This window comes from Lepisosteus platostomus, chromosome 10, assembly GCF_059453375.1.
Source record: "Lepisosteus platostomus isolate fLepPlt1 chromosome 10, fLepPlt1.hap1, whole genome shotgun sequence".
NCBI classification, from domain to species: Eukaryota; Metazoa; Chordata; class Actinopteri; order Semionotiformes; family Lepisosteidae; genus Lepisosteus; species Lepisosteus platostomus.
The window spans coordinates 51,726,831-51,747,223 of record NC_142620.1 but is presented as its reverse complement, the minus strand read 5'-3'; the positions used below and the strand labels follow the sequence as shown (position 1 = coordinate 51,747,223).

General features: G+C 46.4%; 1 protein-coding gene across 4 annotated transcripts in view; it reads left to right on the top strand.

The window, feature by feature from the left end:
• Positions 1–790: 790 nt before the first annotated feature.
• LOC148653971 (endothelin receptor type B-like) overlaps positions 791–20,393 on the top strand; it is a 21,806-nt gene continuing 2,203 nt past the window's right edge. Inside the window, exons 1-9 of one of the 4 annotated variants that reach the window (XM_088597094.1) lie at positions 791–1,101; positions 3,651–3,923; positions 6,049–6,119; positions 11,321–11,812; positions 13,836–13,948; positions 14,861–15,065; positions 17,330–17,479; positions 19,647–19,780; positions 19,993–20,101. In XM_088597094.1, the coding sequence (XP_088453220.1) occupies positions 11,384–11,812; positions 13,836–13,948; positions 14,861–15,065; positions 17,330–17,479; positions 19,647–19,780; positions 19,993–20,101 (1,140 nt within the window). In that variant the 5' untranslated portion in view covers positions 791–1,101; positions 3,651–3,923; positions 6,049–6,119; positions 11,321–11,383. The remainder of the gene's footprint in view (positions 1,102–3,650; positions 3,924–6,048; positions 6,120–11,320; positions 11,813–13,835; positions 13,949–14,860; positions 15,066–17,329; positions 17,480–19,646; positions 19,781–19,992; positions 20,102–20,393) is intronic. The other 3 variants (XM_088597093.1, XM_088597095.1, XM_088597092.1) reach the window with 3 other exon arrangements.

Sequence of the window (20,393 nt, the reverse complement as noted above, 5' to 3'; positions counted from 1 at the left end):
AAGAGACCTGTGAAAAGAACGAAAGTGCCCCCAGGACTGCAGAAAGCGGAGAGGGGACAGCGTTTGCACGCAGGACACTGCGGGAAATTAGATGGGACAACACGCTTAAGGCAGGGAGGGCGGCTCCGCAGGGCACACCCTAAGCAGGACCCCGGCTCGGCCTCTGTCTGGGGGTCTTGCAGGTTGGCTAAGACGCCGTCCTCTCCTGGGGGACGAATACGGCTCCTCACAGCGCCGGCCTCCCGGACGCCACAGGTAAGAGGAGCCCACCCCCCTCCTCTAATAATGACCCCCCCCCCTGCTCGACTGACAGCCTCACAATTCAATTCAGTTTTCAATTCAAGGTGCTTTATTCGCATGACGGAGGGGTACAATCGGTGTTGCCTCACTCTCACCCGGAGCCACCCGTGAAAGTGGCGGGGTGACTTCTGGATAATCGATCCCTATCATCACAGATTCCGCTCCCTCCTGTTGATCTCTCCGAGCGCTCAAGACCTACTAGGCGGACTTCAGGTTGGTTTTCGGGTCTGCTGGTGTGGTGTACAGACAGAGCAGGGGAAAGGTTGAGACGCCGCGTAACAGTACTTTATCACCCCCCCAAATCTAGTTTTCATTATACTGTACGTGTGCGTGCCTGCCTGTACTAAGCATCCTCTCTTTCAGTATCTAATAAAAAAACGATACAGTTCTAGATCCGTTTCTTCCCCTGCACAGCACTTGTGAATCCCATTGGCTCCACAGCGAGCGCCCGGGGGGACAGAAGAGATACAAACTACTATAAAACTCAAGAGTGTCCCCTCAGCGTGCCAGAGGGAGAGAGAGCGCGAGGCGGAGAGGAGGACAGGCACGGGCTGGAGCAGCAAGAGGCTCGAGGACGAGGTTCCCTTTGCGCGAGGAAATCCGTCTTTTTTCCGAAGTTTAGTTACTTTTCGTGCGGGCAGGAGTAGCTGTAGTTTTTGCCGCTTGATAAGAGCTGGGAAAAAAAAACGTCGGGGGTCCGAATGGAATAAAACTGTTACCTGCTCCAGGACAAACCACGCGACAAGAGGAGATTGGTCCTTAAATTTTTTCCTTTTCTTTTTAAAGAGTGTCCGGAAAAGGGTAAGCGTGTCAGTTTATAACGTTTAAATACAATTTTGTGTCTGTTTTTAAATAACCCTAAAAGAATATTAACATCTTAAGCCGCGAACTGTAATTTGTGAATCCACGGTATTTTCGAAATTCGAAACATGTTCGTTTGTTCAGTCCAAGAAGTGTTTTTTTTTATACTTCAGCTGTTGATTTGCTTACATTCTCTAACTTACGCGGAGAGAGTCGCGGAGGAGAGCTCGGTGTAGTTACTGACAACTGTCTGACCCGCATGAAGGGTGAAAAACGACTTCTACAAGAAGACCAAAACTAACCAGGCAGAAGGCTGGAGATATTTCCTCACAGATACGTCAGGAAACACTAAAGGGGATTGTTTGGAAAAAGATAAATTATTATATTAAGCGGAGGACCTTAATCGGAACAATTCACAGCAAGTTTGCGCTACTTTGAGATCTATCATACAAGAAAAAAAAAACAGATTAAAAAAATTACTGAGGCAAGCACACACCGGGGAAACTAAAACAGTAAGAACTGTGAGACTGCGTCCGTGCACACAATTCCTGACAACCAAAGCACTGAAAGTGAAAAAACGCGTCTTCACGAAAGTTGCGAGTCTGTGCGTCAGCAAAAACTGATGCAGAGTTAAAGGTGGGAGGAAAATCGATTAGGTGAAATGCCATGATTCTAAAAGCAAATGACTTCCAGAGTGCATATAGTCCCACTTCGGGGTTGTGAAATATCACTAGTACGACACAGTTTATTGGCCTTGTCTGTTCACACAGCTTTGATCTCACGGTTTCGTAACTACGGCTGGTTGCGAGAGGGATTTCGGGGAAAAGGGGACAACTTCTATAACGGAAAACTCACAGCCCTTTCGTCCACAACGTAAACACAAACATTTCTCGTTGCATCGGACAAAAGGCCGCCTTTTTAGTTCTTTAGCTCAGCTAGCGCTGTCATAACGTGAAAGAACTTAAACTCTTTAAAAGAGTTACTGAAAATTCACTCAGAGACGGTACAGATGTTAAAGAAAATAGTGGGGAAAAAAACACGGGCAGACGCTTTGAGGTGGAATAAACTAAGAATTAAATTAGGGAAGGTGAACCGTATGGTTTATAGCAAATAACCGTTCCTTACCCAGGCAGCGTGCGTCATCTTCCAGCTGTTTCTAACTTCACTTCACAACTGTACAAGGACGCACTGCGCTTGTTTACAAGTCCTGCATAAAACGTAAACTTCAGCCGCCCTCACACTAGCACCGCAGTTTTAATCATCATAGACCAGGACCGGCACTAATTAAGGACACCAGATAGGAGACCTCCAGAGTATCCTCTGGCTGAAACAGCCTATTTCTATCTCTAGATAAAACCCTAATGTCCCAGGACCGAACTTATCCTAAGTTAAAAACATTTCCATTCTCTCCCCGCCCGTCCATATATTCTTAAGCTTTTTTTCAGCAGCGTTGCTCGAGCGCAAAATTTGCACCCGTTTTCTCTAAAAAATGTTTGACGAAAACATTGGATCAACATTGGAAAACATTGGTTTTCCACATCTTGGCTACCGGCTCTCTCGGATGTTTTCGACAGTTTCGGAGTCATTCTTGAGCCCAAAGTGCCCTGCAAATGTTTCCTATGACTTTCAGGCCCGGCTCTGCGAATTGCAGTGCACGTTTGCACGTCCGCTCGGTTCAGTTTCTCTCCGTATCCGGGGCAACAGGTCAAGGAACCCCCGGACCAGCCACCTTCTGGTCTCGAGACGTTTTAGGGCTCCGCGCTCACGGGCTTGCATTGTATTGTAAAGTGGGCTTGCTTTCGTGAAGCGAGTGAAAAACAGTAATCCCACCGACAGTGTAAAATGAAAACGAGACCACCCCTACTCCTTACGCCGAGGTCGGTTCTGGAGTGTGATAATTATCAGTCATCAATAATCATGATAATCAATAATCAATAATCAGAATGAACGGCTTTATTTTCAGGAGTGGAGTGATTCCACAGACCCCAGTGTGAATTTAATATGAAAGCATCGATGTGCTATACAATTACCGGGTACTTAAGCGATTTAAAACCACATTCAAAGATCGTTATCAGCCAAGAGGCAGCGAGTCGCATTGTCCCTGTAGACTGACAGCGGGCAGCTTGCCCATCTAATCATTCATTTCCTACGGAGATTGCCCTCAGTGTTCTCAATAGGAAGTCAGAATTAGCCTTTATTTCTAAAACCATAACGTGACTGTTCGTAGATTTGAATGCAGAATTAGTGCGCGGTTTCCGTGGGGATACTGGATTGTGCAGTATGGGTTTTAATGATCGCAGAACATTAAACAGAAGGAGGGATGTGAACTATGTTGCTAAACTCCGTTTGAACTTAGATATTCGTTAACACGAATCGGCAATTAAAAACGTTTTGCGGCCTGCTTTTGTATTAGATGATCGTCTGAAAAGATATATAACTATGTGAGACGTGGGAGAATTTTACGTAGATGTAAATGAGCTTCAGGTAGTTTTTTAAAAGCCTTTTTAACTACAACAACAACAACAAAATATCGCATGCATTGTCCCCAGGTTCCCTCGATCTTGTTTCCCTGAAACTCTACGAGTGCCAGTGAACGACCTTCGACTGGTAAAACTCCACAGCGGAAAATCTGGGCCAAAAGTCTCTCGCAGTTCCGCGCAGTACAACTTATACAGGTCGGGCAGGAAACTCGGCGTGTTTTCGTTCGCGGCTCTGCAACGCCACGGGTTGCGCACAGAGTTTTCATTCCTGTCGGCATCACAAATTCCCAACAGACCACAGAAAGGAAAGGAAAGAGTGTCATCGCCCAGGAGGTGAAGTCAGTAAGTAGCATACGACCATTTTAATAAGATGAACGTTATTTAAAAGTGATATTTTTAAAGAAACCGTTCTCCACCGTAAGTAATCTGTAAAATAAAAAGTTAATAAAATGCAGACTAAAGATTAGGTATTTTTTGCATTCTTAAGAGCAATCAATTACTTAAATTGCATTAACCCCTTACATATCAACATTCCTCTTACAATTGTAGTCTGCTTTTATGATGAACTTTTCTAGGCGGTGACAGAAACCTTATCCTAGCGCGGTAAACCATAGACATCGGATATCTTAAGGGTTAGGGGTAATTTACATACAGTATATATGTAAATATACTGCACATACTGTATATTAGTATTTTCACCACGTGTATTTGTGAAATTATCAAACTGACCAGAAATATTATTCTTAAGAAAATAACGCTATTATTATTATACTGATGATAGTGATTATTATCTTATTACATCGTTAAAGATACTTTGAACAAACTACAGTATGTCCAAAATTCAGCAGCCAGAATCAAGACCAGGTCTAGCGCAAATGATCACATTACTCCTCTCCTGGAGTCCTTGCACTGGCTTCCGTTCAAATTCCGTGTAGACTTTAAAATCCTCATGCTCACGTATAAGGCTCTGCATGGCCTGGCACCTCCGTACCTGTCTGAACTATTATCGCCCTACTCCCCACCTCGCAACCTCCGCTCTTCAAATTCTGCCCTCCTTACTGTCCCCCAAGTCCGTCTACATTGTATGGGTGACGGGACCTTCTCCTGTTATGCCCCCAAGCTCTGGAACTCTCTCCCCAAGGATATCAGAGAGTCACCTTCTCTAAACTCCTTCAAATCCAGACTCAAAACCCTCTTCTTTAGAAGAGCCTTTACTGAACTGGTTCCATTCTTCACCCCTCTGCTTTTCCTAGTACCACCATCCCCGGTCTCCTCTGTGTATTGTAATTGTGTTTTATCTTGTGTATTCTTTTTTATTTATTGTTGTTGTTGTTGTTCTGTAAAGCGCTTTGAGAAGCCACCTTTAAAGGCACTGTATAACATAAAGTTTATTATTGTTATTATTATTTTTACATGTTTGAGGTTTTATTTTTTGTTTTTGGTTATAATATTAAAAAAACATTTAAGTATCAGCGATCAGCACACCTTCGGATTACTCTTGTGTTGGAGAGGAAAGGTAGTAATATCGAAACCAAGAAATGAATTAGACGAGTATCACGATAACCAAGGCTTCTCGAAGAGTGTGGGTTAGGGCGTACAGTTGAAAAAAGCATGCCGAAGACACAGAATCGAGGCGTTTCTTACTGGGGCAAAAACCAAATGCATTTTAACCAGATTCACGAGGATAATTGGTCATCTAGGATGCACTGTAATTGCACAAGTAATCAATAAACCGAGCAACATTACGTTAGCGCAAATTAAACACTCACATTTCATCATGTGTGCATAATGCAAGTTGAGTGTTTATAGACGGGAACAGATAAGACTTTGCAGGAAGGCGGATGTTTAACTGTGGCTACACATTGCGCAAAATACGGCAAATTTGATTAATTTTCCGTTCTGTAACCTTCGCTGAAGGTGTAAACAGATCCCTGACTCGAGTCAAACCGCAGTTCCTCCCCCAGCCCTCCATAGACCAAGCAAATAAACGCACAAGTTCAGTCCAGGTGTTGTACCGAACACACTAACTACGGCTGGTCGTTGAATCAATTCACTGATTGCCGCGTATGTGTCTGATCGTGGGGACCCACGGGGATCTCGAGAATATGCTAAAAGATTTTTATTTTTCACTGTAGTCCATTCTTTTACCAGACAAAGTTAAAACCTTTCATCCCTGTGTTACTGGAAGATGGCCTCCAGGCTGACGGCTCACAGAAACATCGTCTCGAACCCGGCGATACATCAGACACAGAGTTTTTTTTTTTAAATTAAATACCCATTTAAAAAAAGTTGTAAAACGAGGAATCCTACAGAACGGAGAGCGGCAAGTTAACAGTTAAAAAAAAAGCCCCCTTTCGAAAATACCCAGGGCGTGGTGACGTTTGTCCCGCGACAAGGTCTCTCACGCGGCTTAGCTATGGTATTGGTTCCAGAACAGTAAATGGTCACTTCTTTCTTTATTTACTAGGCAGGACACTCCGGCCCAACCCATCTAACACTTCGAAAACAGACAGATAAACAAGCGACCAGTGTGTGCTGGTAAGAGCACTTTATCATTATCTCCTCAGGGCAGTTTGTATGCGCCCGGGTTCTGCAGGTTTCTCGCTCCAGCTGGGCGCTCAGATAAGAGCAAGCACTTCAAGTAAACTTAAAACACCAGAAGAGCGCACACCGCTCCGGCCGTTTCTCGAAAGAAGCCGGGTGTCAGCTAAGACAGCGCAGTCTCATTCTCGTGGCCTCAGTTCGCAATGCACCTCCATGTAGTTTCTACTGGTGTCCTCTGGACTGCTTCCCTATTTGTTCCAAAGCGATTCACAGGGGTGACTTTGTCGATCCTTTGAGTATTTTGTGCATTTGAATCTGGTTCCCTCGCTGTGTTTTATTGACATTTCAAACCTTCACTGTTCTTTTACAGTTGTAATACTGAGAAAAATCATTTACTGTGTATTTTAACATAGTAACATTGAACATCAGACATTGTCTACTGTTCCTGTATCTTTGTCGCGCTTGGAAAAGCCACCTTTAAAGGCGCTTTATAAAATAAAGTTGATCATTTCTATCTTTCTTTCCCCTTAAACTTTGTCTCCTTCCATTATAGTCTGCTTTCCTGGAACTATAAGCCCTTGTTTTGCACTATACCTGTAAAGTTTCGGTCATACCTTATGATCACAGTGTCTTAATGCTCTGTCTTGATGATCACACTCTGTCCCGCTAGGACAAACCCTAAATGCTGTCTGTACCCTACACTAAGTCTGAAAGCGGTCTTTAGGCATGTCTCCCTTTCAATGTTGACTTCTGATATCCTGATTAATGTTGCCCAATCTTTGTGAGGAAAATGTACATTTCCCATGACAATCGCTTCTACCTTTATACACTTATGATGAGATCAGGAATATAGGACTGTGTTAGAATGAATATCTGAATTTTGTGATTGGTAGCATACTTCTGACATCATGTATCCTGCTTGTAAATAGTCATATAATATATAATTCCTGGGACCCTTGATTTAACTAGATTCATTTCCTGTGCCTGAATGCCTTTTGCATTGTTTAGACCCCCATCTCCACTTGTGCCTTGTCTCCTGTCTCTCCAAAATGCTGTGTATCCACCAACCTGCCGTATTAGTTACTGTTATTCTCTTGTACACGATTCCACTTACATCACATCTCCTGTTAATGCTCTAGCTTCTGTCTCACATATTTTGCTCCTAATACTTACTATAGTTCTAATCAAGGGTTTAGGGTTTTCTGGTTGATGCTGAATAGTCCATCAAACTTATGTTTACTTACACTTATGTAGCACTTTTATGCACACTCCACTCAAAGCGCTTTACAGATAATGGGGACTCCCCTCCACCTGGATGATGCGACGACAGCCATAGTGCACCAGAACACTCACCACACACGAGCTATGGGGAGAGCAAAGTGATGAAGCCAGTTCAGAGATGGGAATTATTAGGAGGCCATGATGGGTAAGGGCCCTTACCAAATTGACACCCCTACTCTTTTCAAGAAACGCCCTGGGATTTTTATGGACCACAGAGAGTCAGGACCTCCGTTTTACGTCTCATCTAAAGGACGGCGCCTGTTTTACAGTATAGTGTCCCTGTCACTATACTGGGGCATTAGGACCCACGTGGACCGCAGGGTGAGCGCCCCCTGCTGGCCACACTCACACCTCTTCCAGCAGCATCCTTAGTTTTTCCCAGGAGGTCTCCCATCCAGGTACTGACCAGGCTCACACCTGCTGAGCTCCAGTGGGGCTGCCAGTGGTGAGTTGCAGGGTGATATGGCTGCTTGCTAATCAACCCGTTTTAGTAACTGAAACTCTATGAATGATTATTCTGAAGGTCTTTTAAAGCTGATTAATGAGAACTTTGGTAAAGTTAAGGTTATCTATAAAACAATGAGAAGCCAGGTTAGAAGTATTAACAGTTACACAGCTAAATAAATAATTAGACCAGCTGTGAAACTGTGATCCCAGATGGAAAAGGTAAACAGATGACAGTGGGCCTCCAGGAGCTGGGAGGGACTCCCCAGGCTGTGGCCTTGGCTGTCTGTCTGTTCCTGGGGTGTCTTTTTGACTTTACCCCCTGTGCGTGTCAAACAGATTTCCGCTCAACTCCCCCCCTTCCAGTCTTTTCAGATGTAGATCCTTGCCCAAAGTTCTTAATTGAACTAATTATTTAATAGGAGCCTTTTAGCTGTTTCTAGCTTGTACAACATCTTCAAGTATTGTGTGCACATTTTATGGGCTTTTTGAAATTTCAAAGCAGTTTACGAACTCATTTGTTATAGCCGAGGGTTTAATTGGTCTAGCTGAGGAAATAATTAAGGTGTTAATTAAGTAATGGAGTCATCCTCTGGGGGCACAATACAGCAGGCTCAGGGGTTTTAAAGACTAGGATTCAGAACCTCTCCATCAAAGGAATCATTTTATCAACACTCACTGAGCTCAGACTTCTGGCAGAATTTCACATTAAATACAGGCTTGGCCTACAGCACTGCCTCACAATCTGGCACTAATGAAGAGAATGAGATTTTCTTTTATTACAGTCTCTGAGCCACAAAAACATGCCATCTGTTTTCACCAAAATGTATTATACGGGTCGTCAGTTTTGATACCAAGGTACAGTAAATGCTGTAGGCTTTAGAGTGTGGGTATAACTGGCAGCACAACACTTCAATTCATGAATTACAATTCAATGCATGAATTGGCAATGTATTCATGTGGCAATACATGAATTACAATTTGACAGCTATAAAAACAACAAAATGTAATATGAATTTAAATTGACCAAAGAAATGCCACAGTTACCTACTGGTTACCAGTTACTGATGTGCATGGAGAAAACTGGTGTTCCCTTACCTAACCGCATGCTCTGCATTAATCCCGATTCCGTGAAAGGCTGGGGTCCGAGTCTCGCAGGCACGAACGACAGAGGTCATGACCTCCAGCCTTGCAGCGGAGCAGACAGAGACAGACCCCAGACCCAGTCTGGAGGGGAGAGACAGATCACTTCAGCGTGATGACAGGACGTGCCCCAGGCCACACGTGTCCGAGGGTTTGCTCAGGGCGCTGTTGTAAAATGACTTATTAGTCTTATTAGTTTTATTGATCGGTCCGAGGCGTCCCACCGCAAGTTTTGAATCATGTGAAAATTTAAGTCATTTTGACAAACAAAGTTGTAAATCTGAGCAATGTGATGATCCCTCGGGACCAAATATGAGCTTAGCAGCTGATGCAGCTAATGGCAGGTTTATAGGACAGGCAGTACTGCAGGTAGTCTGCTGTCGGATCACAGCTCAGATGTGCACAAGTGTCACGTCCCTGGCTCAGTGCGCTCAGGTGTAACAGCTGATAGCACAGGCACGTCTGCTGGTGCTTCCTGCTCCTGTCTCACTGGGAATAACCAGTGGAGTCCTGTCAGCAGGGTGGGAGCAGCCTTCTGCTCCTCTGCTCTTTGGAGTCAAGTACTGCAGCATGTTCAAGAGCAGGTGGCAGGAATAGATCCGTCTGCCTGCTGTCAGGGAGGAGAGGGCGAGAGCCACACAAGAGCTTCATGATGACAGCTTATTTACTACTGAGGAGCACTCCAGCTGAGCTGTGTAGCTGTGTCCGATTATGTGCACCACAAAAATTAAAGATGCACTAAAAACAGAGGGCAGTGTGAAATGCACAAGGAGTCCTCAATGACCTTTGTGGTTGGTTGTTGGAATTCAATACAGAAAAGACCCCCTAACAGCCCCCCTTCAGGTTTCTGCAGATGTGTGGAAGTTTTGTCCCCAGGGTATTTGGCAAGACTTTTTCTGGGTTGTAAGTGGAACAATATATTTATCAGAGCCCCGAATGCCAGGGGGGCTCGAGCTTGCCCTGCAGATGTTTGGAAACAGTCAATCGTCCCATTCAGAGACAAAGAAGCACACAGCAGAGTGAGAGCTAACTTGTGATGCCTTGGAGAGCAGGGGTAGCACTGTCCCGCACAGTCTCGGTCCCATGATCCCGGTCATGGGAGTAATTGGAGGATGCACACGGGTCTGCACACGAGCGAGCATGTGTTCATTGTGGCGTGCACCAGTACATAGAGTAGCAGATCCTGCTAGCTCCCTGCAGCCTCTCAGTTTTGTGTTAGATTTGCATTCAACCAAAACAAATTGATAGTGGTTAGATTAGATGCAATGTTATTTCTCAGTAAGATGCCTTTGTAAGTGATGGACATAAACATCTTTGTTTTGTGCTGGTGAAAACCAGTAAGAGCAAAGCCCGAAAACCTAAAATAAAACCAGTAAGAATTTCTGTAGTCTATTTAAACTTTTCAGCAGGAAATGTATTTTCCTAAGTGACTCTTTCCAAACCACATGTCACCAGTCCAGGCTGGATCACCAGTAGCTACAAGTGGTGCATAATGAATTGTACAGTTGCAGAATGATGACTTTCCAGAAAGCGTTTTCACACTGCTGATCACTGGGAATCTAGCTTTCCATGTAAGCGGCGGTCCTTCAGGAGCAAGGAAATGCTTTTTGCTCCTCAGGGGAGCTCTTGAAAAGGAGAAGCGTTATGCATGGTGATGTACGGTGCTATACAGCGTGGTGTTGCTGAATGGCACACACCCGGCAGAATCAGCCCTGGGGTGTTGAGTAGTGCAGGGATGGCTGCTGAGAAACACACTCTCTGCAGAGGACTTGCACTCTGAATCCCCCAGGCCTTTTCACTCCGTGCATTTCCAGCCTCCAGCCCTTGAGTTCGGAGGGGAGGTGGGAAAACAGTTAAGCTCCAAACAAAATCCAGCCATTTTCCAAGCCCTTCTTCCAATTCCGGGTCCCAGGAGAGCCACAGCCTCTCCCAGCAAGTACTAGGTGCAAGGCAGGGTACACCCTGGGTGGGACACTAGTCCATCAGAGGACCAACACAGACACACACACCCTCACACCATAGCCAGTTTTAACAGAGGCCATGTAGGCTACCGGCATGTCTCCAGACTGTGGGAGGAAACCAGAGCAGCCGGGAACAAGGGGAGAACATGCAAACTCCACACAGACAGCACCCCAGGTGGAATTGAATCAAGTGTTGTAAGGCAGTAATGCTCACTGCTGCACCACCATGCCACCCCGCCAAGAAAAATCCACACAAATTAAGAGTGACAAAGATCAGCCAAACACTTTAGCTGCATGAAACAGTTTCCCCAGCGCTTTCTCAGGACTTCAGGCCTGGTGAGTGATGCCGGGCTGTTCTCTCTGCAGGACTGCGCGCCACGGCCTGGTCTCTCCCCACCCCCCCCCTGCTCCCCAGCCACTGGGCACAGAATGAAGGCCGCCGTGTTCCTCCTCCTCCTGGAGCTGTGGATGGCCGCCTCGGGGGCCACGCGCTTCATCCGGGACACCACGCCGAGCAGCCCCCGGGAGGGGCCGGGCCGGAGGGGCCTGACGGGGGTCGGCGCGGCAGGGTCCCCGGGCTGGAACGCCTCCTCGGACGTCCCGGCGCTGTCCAACCCGCCCCGCGCCTACTACCCCCCCATGTGCGCGAAGCCCACGGAGATCAAGCACGCGTTCAAGTACGTCAACACGGTGGTGTCCTGCCTGATCTTCGTGGTGGGGATCATCGGGAACTCCACGCTGCTGCGCATCATCTACAAGAACAAGTGCATGCGCAACGGCCCCAACGTCCTGATCGCCAGCCTGGCCCTCGGGGACCTGCTGTACATCCTCATCGCCATCCCCATCAACGTCTTCAAGGTGAGGCAGGGAGGGCGGCTCGCGACCGGGGACGGAGACTGCCTGTGCCTCTCCTCCCCCTCCGTCCTCCGTCCTCCGTCTTCGCTGGGCCACTCCCGTCGGCACCCGAGAGCTCGTCCTCTCTATTCCCCAAAAACCCGGACCGCCCATCCGGGAGTCTGCAACAGGGCAGCCGGGACGGGGAGGTGAACTGTGGGTGGAGCCACCAGAGGGCGACGATGAGACATTCTATCTGCTATATTAACTAGAGGAAATTATTTAATAATAATACAAATAATAATAATAATAATAATAATAATAATAATAATAATAATAATAATAATAATTCCTTATAAAAGAAAAAAAACCCTATCAAAGTCTCAGGGTGAGATCTCTTGCATCATTAGGAAAAAAAAGCAGTCCGGGTTAAAATGAACACTTTTCTGTTTGAGTAACAGACTTATTTGTAAGCTGTGTCAGCTGCTGGAAAAATGAATACAGTCTCACATTAGTGCCGGAAGCCACCGTTACACCATGTCTCCGTTACAGGCTCCACAATATTAGGGACAACCCGTGTGCAGATTTCCCTACCACATTGCCGGTCAAGGCGGAGATCTATTACAGAGTCAGTGTAGAAGATCTTTTTTAGTAAGGAGCTGCAGTTCAGCCACAGCTTTCACAGCCTGTCCCAGTAGCAGCTCTCGTCCTTTAAGCTACTAATTCCAGCTCATCTTGAATTACCCTGCCTGCAATTTCAGAAATGGTATCTCTGCAAAACCCGTCCATGCTGGTGTGAAGCATCAAAGAGATGGTCCCTTCCAGGACCTCTTCCACCATGTCAGAGGCTCCTAATGCGCTGCAGTTCAGTGCAGGTCTGGCTTCAACCCAGTGGGTCTCGTACAAAGTATTACCATCGAAGCAGAGTGACAACTCATGCAGATGCTCCTGCGTATTAAGGCAGATCAGTTGCCTTTAAACATTAAATCAAACAGGCACGTTCTTGGGGGGGCTCACTGCGCTAACAAGAAGCAAAGGCACGAGTGTGTGGCCATCACGTACGTCGTTAATTCCTGGTGACTGGTTAATTGTCTAAACAATAACACCTTTCACCTCCAGGACAGCTCTCTGCAGGGTGCCACATGTGATCCCAGCTCCTGGTCCGAGAGATTTACTGCCGTAGTAAGAAGAGCTATCTTAAAAACCTGACCTCACTCTCTCACCCACAGACCCCTGTTTCTCTAGCAGCTTTCAGAGGCAGAAACTGTCCATCAGATATGAGCGCAGGTCGCTTTGGGAAACGACTACATCGTCAAATTACCGAGAGAACATAAATTTAAATCTGTCTTTTTTTTGTTTGTTGAGGAAGCGCATGTCTGCCCCCAGTTTGGGATGTCATTTAGGCGCACTTCCCTGTGGTTTGCACTTGTGTTTCGTTGTTAATCCTGAAGAAGACCTTAGGTTTGATTTTCTCCACGCTTTTGAGGATATTTAGTACTTTATATCAGACCCTCTTATAGTCAACGTCTCCATTCAAGACTGAAAAGGTTGAGTTCCTCAGTCTGTCAGCCTAGCACATTCCTTTAAGTCCAAGAATACCTATGGTCACTTTTCTCTAATCTGCGTAGTATCAGGCTGTGCGTTTGCTGAAAAGCAAATATCTTCACTAAGCTTTCATTTAAGGAGGTATAAGCCAAGAATGGTGTTATGCAAGACAAATAGTTTATTCCATATTGTATTGAGTTCAACATTTCATCATCATAAAATTATCACAAACACAAATTGCTTGACTCTAAAGCAAACAGGTTTTGAAATTGCTGTCCCAAGACTATCAGAGGACACTACATATCGGCTTGCACATCCTGCACATAAACTATTACATTTTTACTGGTCTCACTGGGCTCTGTGCAGGCCAAGCTGAACTGTGTTGTACTTTGTGTGCGGCAATTTGTACAGTATGTGCAACTGAGGTCAATTTTCCAATCCAGCTGTGCATTGATACATCTTTCACATTTGCCTGACCCCAGCTCCTCTGTGCTCTTTCCAGCTGTTGGCAGAAGACTGGCCGTTTGGAGTGCACGTCTGTAAGCTGATGCCCTTCATCCAGAAAGCTTCGGTGGGCATTACAGTTCTGAGCCTTTGTGCCCTCAGCATTGACAGGTGAGTCACAGCTCCAGCCTCGATGTCTCTTCGCATTCCTACAGCTGGACTTCCTCAGCTTACCTGGGAAAGAAGGAAGACTCCCATTGCACAGCAGCAGGATAACCACAGGTCCCGGGAGAGGCGATTTTACGCAAAGTAACGGGTGTGAGTTGGATTTCAACAGCCAGAAAGTGAAAAGATGAATCACAGTTCTGCTACACGATGGGAGTACTTCTGACATCCCTGCTCATTACAGCAGTGTGGAGGAGTGATTCAGGCTCTGGACTCAGAAATGGAAGGTTGTGGGTTCAAATCTTGGTTGGGCACCTATTTGCAGAACAATGATTATATAAAGGAAGAATTAACATCCTCCTTTGTGGCTCACTGATGCTCTTGAAATTGCTGGTGTAATGGTGTTATGAGTAGATTTTCACACGGGTTTTTAGAGTTGGGGCTCACGATCTGTTTTCTTACGATCTGCTGAAGGAGGTACAATTGCGATGTGCGTCTGCGCGTCTGCATTGTTTCAAGATGCAGACGCAAGGGAGCAAATGACTGGGCCTGATCTGAGCTGACGCATTCCTCCCTCCATGTGCTGTAAATCATTACTGATGGAGGGCTCAAAGGTAACAGAGTTACCGCCTTCCTGGCCTTCTTTCTCCCCAGAGTCCTTCATTGCTATCTTTTTGAAACTATTTTATTGGTGATCCAATTTCTCTAATTGGCCAAGCGGCCGCAGGACATCTCTACCCTGACTCTCCAGAGAACAAATGATTTAAGAGAGCAGATAAACCTGGGCCTGCTAGAGTTGTGCAACAGCGAGATACACGTGTCCTATAGATAACTGGTAGAGAAGCTAGAAGGAACGCTCTTCCGGAGCAGCCCCATTCCCGAGCCGGATGCAGGACGCCTCTCTGTCGCCCCCTGCAGGTACCACGCGGTGACGTCCTGGAGCCGGGTGAAGGGGATGGGCATCCCGCTGTGGAAGGCCGTGGAGGTGACCCTCATCTGGGTGGCGGCCGTGCTGCTGGCTGTGCCCGAGGCCATCGCCTTCGACATGATGGAGATGCCCTACCGCGGCAGCAAGCTCCGCGTGTGCCTGCTGCATCCCCACCAGGACTCCAGCTTCATGAAGGTACGGGGGGGGGGGGGCCGAACGCCACAGGGGCGGCGCCAGAGGACGCCGGGGTTCCACACAGGCCGCAAGAAAGGTTCCCCAGCGCTGGGCCATGTGGCCCAACTAGCTCGTTTTGGTTGCTGGTAGCCAATTGGAGTATCAAGCCCATCCTTGAGAAAAAAGAGGGCATCAATCTGATCAACTTTAAGCTGTTCCAGACTCCCACAATCCTTGGGGTAAAAGGCCTCCTGCTCCTCGTCTTAATTTGCATTTTAAACGCACTGCTTCCTTTTTCCACTGCTGGTTCTGAATTCTGATAATGCCCCAGAGGATTTTGAATCCTTAAATTCTCTGTCTCCTCAAGCCTAGAAAGATTCTGTCCCTTCAGCCTGCTGTGCTGGGCATTCCTGTCCGATTGCTCTTCTCCAGACTGAATCCAGAGCAGGAATTTGTTTTTGGAAATGTGGTAATTGAAATTGCCCTTGTCATTCTTGATGACGTCTTACTAGTGTGTTTTAAACTTTAATACAGCTTCCCTAGATTTGAGTAGAACACTTCTACCAATATACAGTATTATCACATTTTTTAAATTGTTTTGCTTTCCCACATTGCCTGGAGACAATTATGGTTCCCATGATATCAACACAAAATATTTGCATTTTCATTCAGTAGATACCAGCTTCAAGTTCCTCGTCTTCTGTCTGGAGTTTGTGCTGCTTCTACCTGCATGCAACACTGTACATTAAATATAATGTGCTTGCTGCATTTTACCCAGGTGGTTTTTAGCAGCCTCTTTACTTGGGGATCTCCCCTGTCCAGTTGTAGAAGGATACTTAGGCATATTCTTGAGCAAAAAGGCAAGAGAATCGGTTCCTGACACCCCCAACTTTTGGTGTAAAGACCTACATTGTTTTCAGTCCTAAATGAACATCCTGTCCAGCGTCGCTCGTTTCATTACTTATGCTGAAGTAGCGGAGTTGTCCTCATCGTGACTTTCTTATATTCTTGATTCTGTTGGATCCCCCCTGCATTTCCTCTATTTTAAGTTGAAGAGGAAACAGATGTAACCCCAGATACTCACTTTAAGCTGACAACTGTCACCTCTGATTTTTAGTATAGGTTACAGGTTTCAGTGCAGTGCAGGTTAAAGTGCCCAATTCAGAAGCACAAAACACAGAAGTACAATGAAACATATGATAGACAACAGTACTTCATGAAGACCTCATCTGCCACTGAAAGGTTATGTTTCCTTTTTCTCTTTTTAGATTTTAAGAATAGGGCTACTATCTGTCTGCTCTTATGTACTGGTGCACATATTCCCCAGGCCACTTTGGCCAAAACAGGTTAAATAGCTGTTACTCTCCCTGTCTGGGCTGAAATACAAACCTAGACCTTAAAATTGCAGATCAAGGAGAAATAATAAAGTGGGAAAGAGGAAACATGCAGTAAAGGTCGTAGAATGACTCCAGGGTTCCTTTGAGGTTAAACTGTGCCTACTGTGTTTTCCTGTTTTTAGGTAATTATTCCAGATAATAAAAACCCAGATTATCACAGAGGCAGTGATGTAATGACGAACAGGAAATATTTCAAACATAGGTCTCTCCCTTCATTAGTGACAGGCCATTCTCTTGAATTTAAAAGGTAAAACATAAATCTGTTGCAGATCTGGGGCGCAACTAACTTCAGGGGTCGGTTTGAAAGTGATTATTCTGAAGGCAGTCTGCAGTATGTCTCTCCTTCCCAGCCCTGGAGAGTTCTGGATCTACAGAGGCTCAGTCACTGGGAGGCCATGGGCCTGTGAAAGCGTGGCTTTCTGAGCAGATGCACGCAGATGGTCTCCTACCACATTTAACACAGGCTCCTCAGCAGTAATCGATCCCAGGCCATCACTGTCCAGTCATGAACAACAACAACCAAAAAAATACGAGCAGTTCTCTTGAAGCAGAGAGGAACTGAAACAGAAAACGTTTCCAAAAGCAACAATGATGCATAAAAGGCAGAATGTTTGGCAAAAATGTTCACTGCAGCCCAGTGGGTCACATTCCTGAAAAATGGTTCAAGGTGCCTGTCTTTCTCAAAGTTCCAAGCTAATAATTGTCTCAGTGTAGACCCCACACTTTCAGTGTCATTATAACAGATGTGCTCTCACACCTGAAATATTTATGGCAAAATTAGCTCCGGCTTTACGCTTTTTATCCCCGATTCCCAGGGGAGAGCTCTAGTTTGGAGTTCTGCGCTGGGGGGCGGGGGAGGGTTGCTGACGGTGGTCTGTCTCTCTGCAGTTCTACCAGGACGTGAAGGACTGGTGGCTGTTTGGGTTCTACTTCTGCCTGCCGCTGGCCTGCACTGGGGTCTTCTACACCCTCATGTCTTGCGAGATGCTGAGCCGCAAGAACGGGATGCGCATCGCCCTCAACGACCACATGAAACAGGTAGGCGGGAATGAACATCCAGGGCTCTTCCTTAAAAAAAAACCCACGGGTGTTTTTTTTTAAATGTTTAATTAATGTTTTTTTTAATGTTTCTTTATTAGCCCTATACAATTTCTTGCATTAGGAATTTGTCTTTTCACATACCCCAGCTTTTCTCCATGGAGACACAGACAGGGAGAGAGAAGCAGGGGGTCAGAGCGCAGGGTCTGCCATTGTACGGCGCCCCTGGAGCAGTTAGGGTTATGGGCCTTGCTCAGGGGCCCAACGGATTAGGATTCCTCTGCCAGCCGCGGGATTTGAACCGGCAACCTTCCAGCAACAGGCGCAGATCCTTAGCCACAGAGCCACCGCTCCGCCCAGGGACACTGTGGAGTTGTGTGTCACATGGGAGTCAGATGCAGAAGGCTGACTCTTGCAGTCACTAACAGGAGGGGGACTGAGATGGCTCTGAGCTCTCTCATGTTCGAAGGTCCAAATAAATAGCACGACAGGGGAGGTTTACTGACCACAGCAATTGTTGACACATCCTGCGGCAGCTAGGAGGCGGCTTATCGGGAGTCTCTGGAGATGCGACGTCAAGCAGCCTTTTGTCTGAATGCACCCCACTTCCGAGCCGCGGGACGAGAACCGATGCATCACGTTTACATAACACCCCCCCCCAAAAAAAGTGTCTTTTATTTCATTACAAACGTTTCTGTGACCATTTACTCCCCCTAATGGAGAGGGTTGAGTGTAGCGGCGCGGAGAGGGCGGGGAGGCAGGGTTTTCAGGAGGAACGCTGGAGAGCAGTGAGAGCCGAGAGACTCCTCTCTCAGGTAGACAGGGCCCCACAGCCGGGCCCCTTCCTCCACTGGGCTCGACTACAGCCAACACATCCTCTTGCTCGCTTCGTGGAGCTTCTGGTGCTTTCGACAAGGCGGACATATGGATGAGAAGCCCTTGCACACATCAGGAAGGGTTTTGTTCTTCTAAGCCCACTGCCACAAGATTTTTGTTTCTTCCCGTTGTTTAACTTGGCCTTGCAAATGGCCAGATTTCCTTAACAACATTCCTCCTTTAATTAGCTAAGCATCGTTTCATCCTCTGCCAGTGATCTGTGGCAAAGGGTTTTTTTTCCTCCTCTCGTTAGTGGAGCCATGCTGCGGCTGAGGTTACGATGTGTGTGAAAACATCTTTCTGAGAGCAGGTGCCAGTGTTCTGCATGGAACAGAGCAAACGGAAAACAGGCCTGCAAGATCTCGGCTTCAGACCAGGACCTGGGGGCACTGAAAGGGGAATAAAACGTAATGGAAATTAATCAGGAACTGGGGTCTCTAGCCAGTCATATTTCCTATTTAACTGTACTGGCAGTTTGACAGGAATTGTGGAACCATGCTGTCACTTTGATCGGATGCCTTCTCGGGACACCAGTGGGGGAGACATAAAGATGTGACAAACAGATTCTCCTTTAGACCACTTCTCCTGTTGCAACTACCTCTCCCCAGGCAGTTTGAAGGTACAGGCCTGAAATGACTGAAACACCCATCCACAGCTCGGGCCTTACAAATGACTCACACTGCTGGACTTGAGACCAAAACTAGGACCAACCAAAATGGGGATGTTTCAACTTGCAATGCAAGTCCTCCGGCTTAAGCTTATGTCAAGACCTGTCTCAAAGGCCACTCACGTCCGGCTGTACAAGTGCCACAGTCTGAAAGATTATAAATCAAGACACGACCCAGTGATTTCAGATCCTTGTCTAGGGGACCAGTCCATCATGAAGTAAGCTGTTAAGAGAGGGATCTTTGACCTCTGCTCCTGGAGAGCCCCTACCCCAGATATCATCAAATCAATGATTTCTAGAGACCTAGAACAATTTCTCCATCATCAGACAAACAGGTGATTTTCTTTTAAAACTGAGCAATTTAGAGACCTTTCGAGACCAAATTCTGAGGACCCTTCAGCCTTCAAGGCCCAGGATTAATTAATGGAACAAAACTACTTGCTTAATAGCTCCACAGCTCACACCTGCACCTCATATAAAAAATAGGTGTTTTGGGTGACCTGTAAAACTAACTGAATTGCAGCTCTCCAGGACCAGGACTGGAGACTCCGTAATGCCCTATTGCACTGGGGTACAGGGAAACGCTCACAAGCACTAAGCTCACGATCTGTCGTTTCCTGCCAGCGGCGTGAGGTGGCCAAGACTGTCTTCTGCCTGGTGGTGATCTTTGCTCTGTGTTGGCTGCCCCTCCACCTGAGCCGCATCTTGAAGAAGACCATCTATGACCAGAATGACCCCACCCGCTGTGAGCTGCTCAGGTAAGGTCTTAATCCACCCTCTGCTCATCTGCATTGCAGAATATCAAGCAGGGCAGAAATGAGAAAAAGACACCTGTTTCCTGTCTTTTTTTCCTAGTATAACCTCCAGATATACCAGCTCTCCAAAACTAGGCTTGCTTTGACATCCCTACAACATGAAAATCTACCCATAAAAAACTATAATTGCACCTCTCCCATTTTTTTTCCATTAGCTTCCTGTTGGTGATGGACTACATTGGCATCAACATGGCATCACTCAACTCCTGCATCAACCCCATTGCTCTTTACTTTGTGAGCCAGAAGTTCAAGAACTGCTTTCAAGTAAGACCAGGAGGAGGGGAGGGGGGGGGGGGATATTGTCTCCTTCTTGCTTTGCTTTAGAAAACAGGTTTAGGAAAATTTGGTTTCCAGAAAAAGACCAGCAGATTTGGCAGGTGCCATTCATGGCAGCCCAACTTGTAGGCTACACGATGCGAACAAAAAATGTCTACTTTTGCTTCGTTGAAATGTCCAGAAAAAATAAGAATATGACTGCTCAGCAGTTTAAACCAGTCCCGGGCTGTGGTAAGTTCCAGCCTGCTGTGCCTCACCTCTCCGAGGTGGTAGATATACC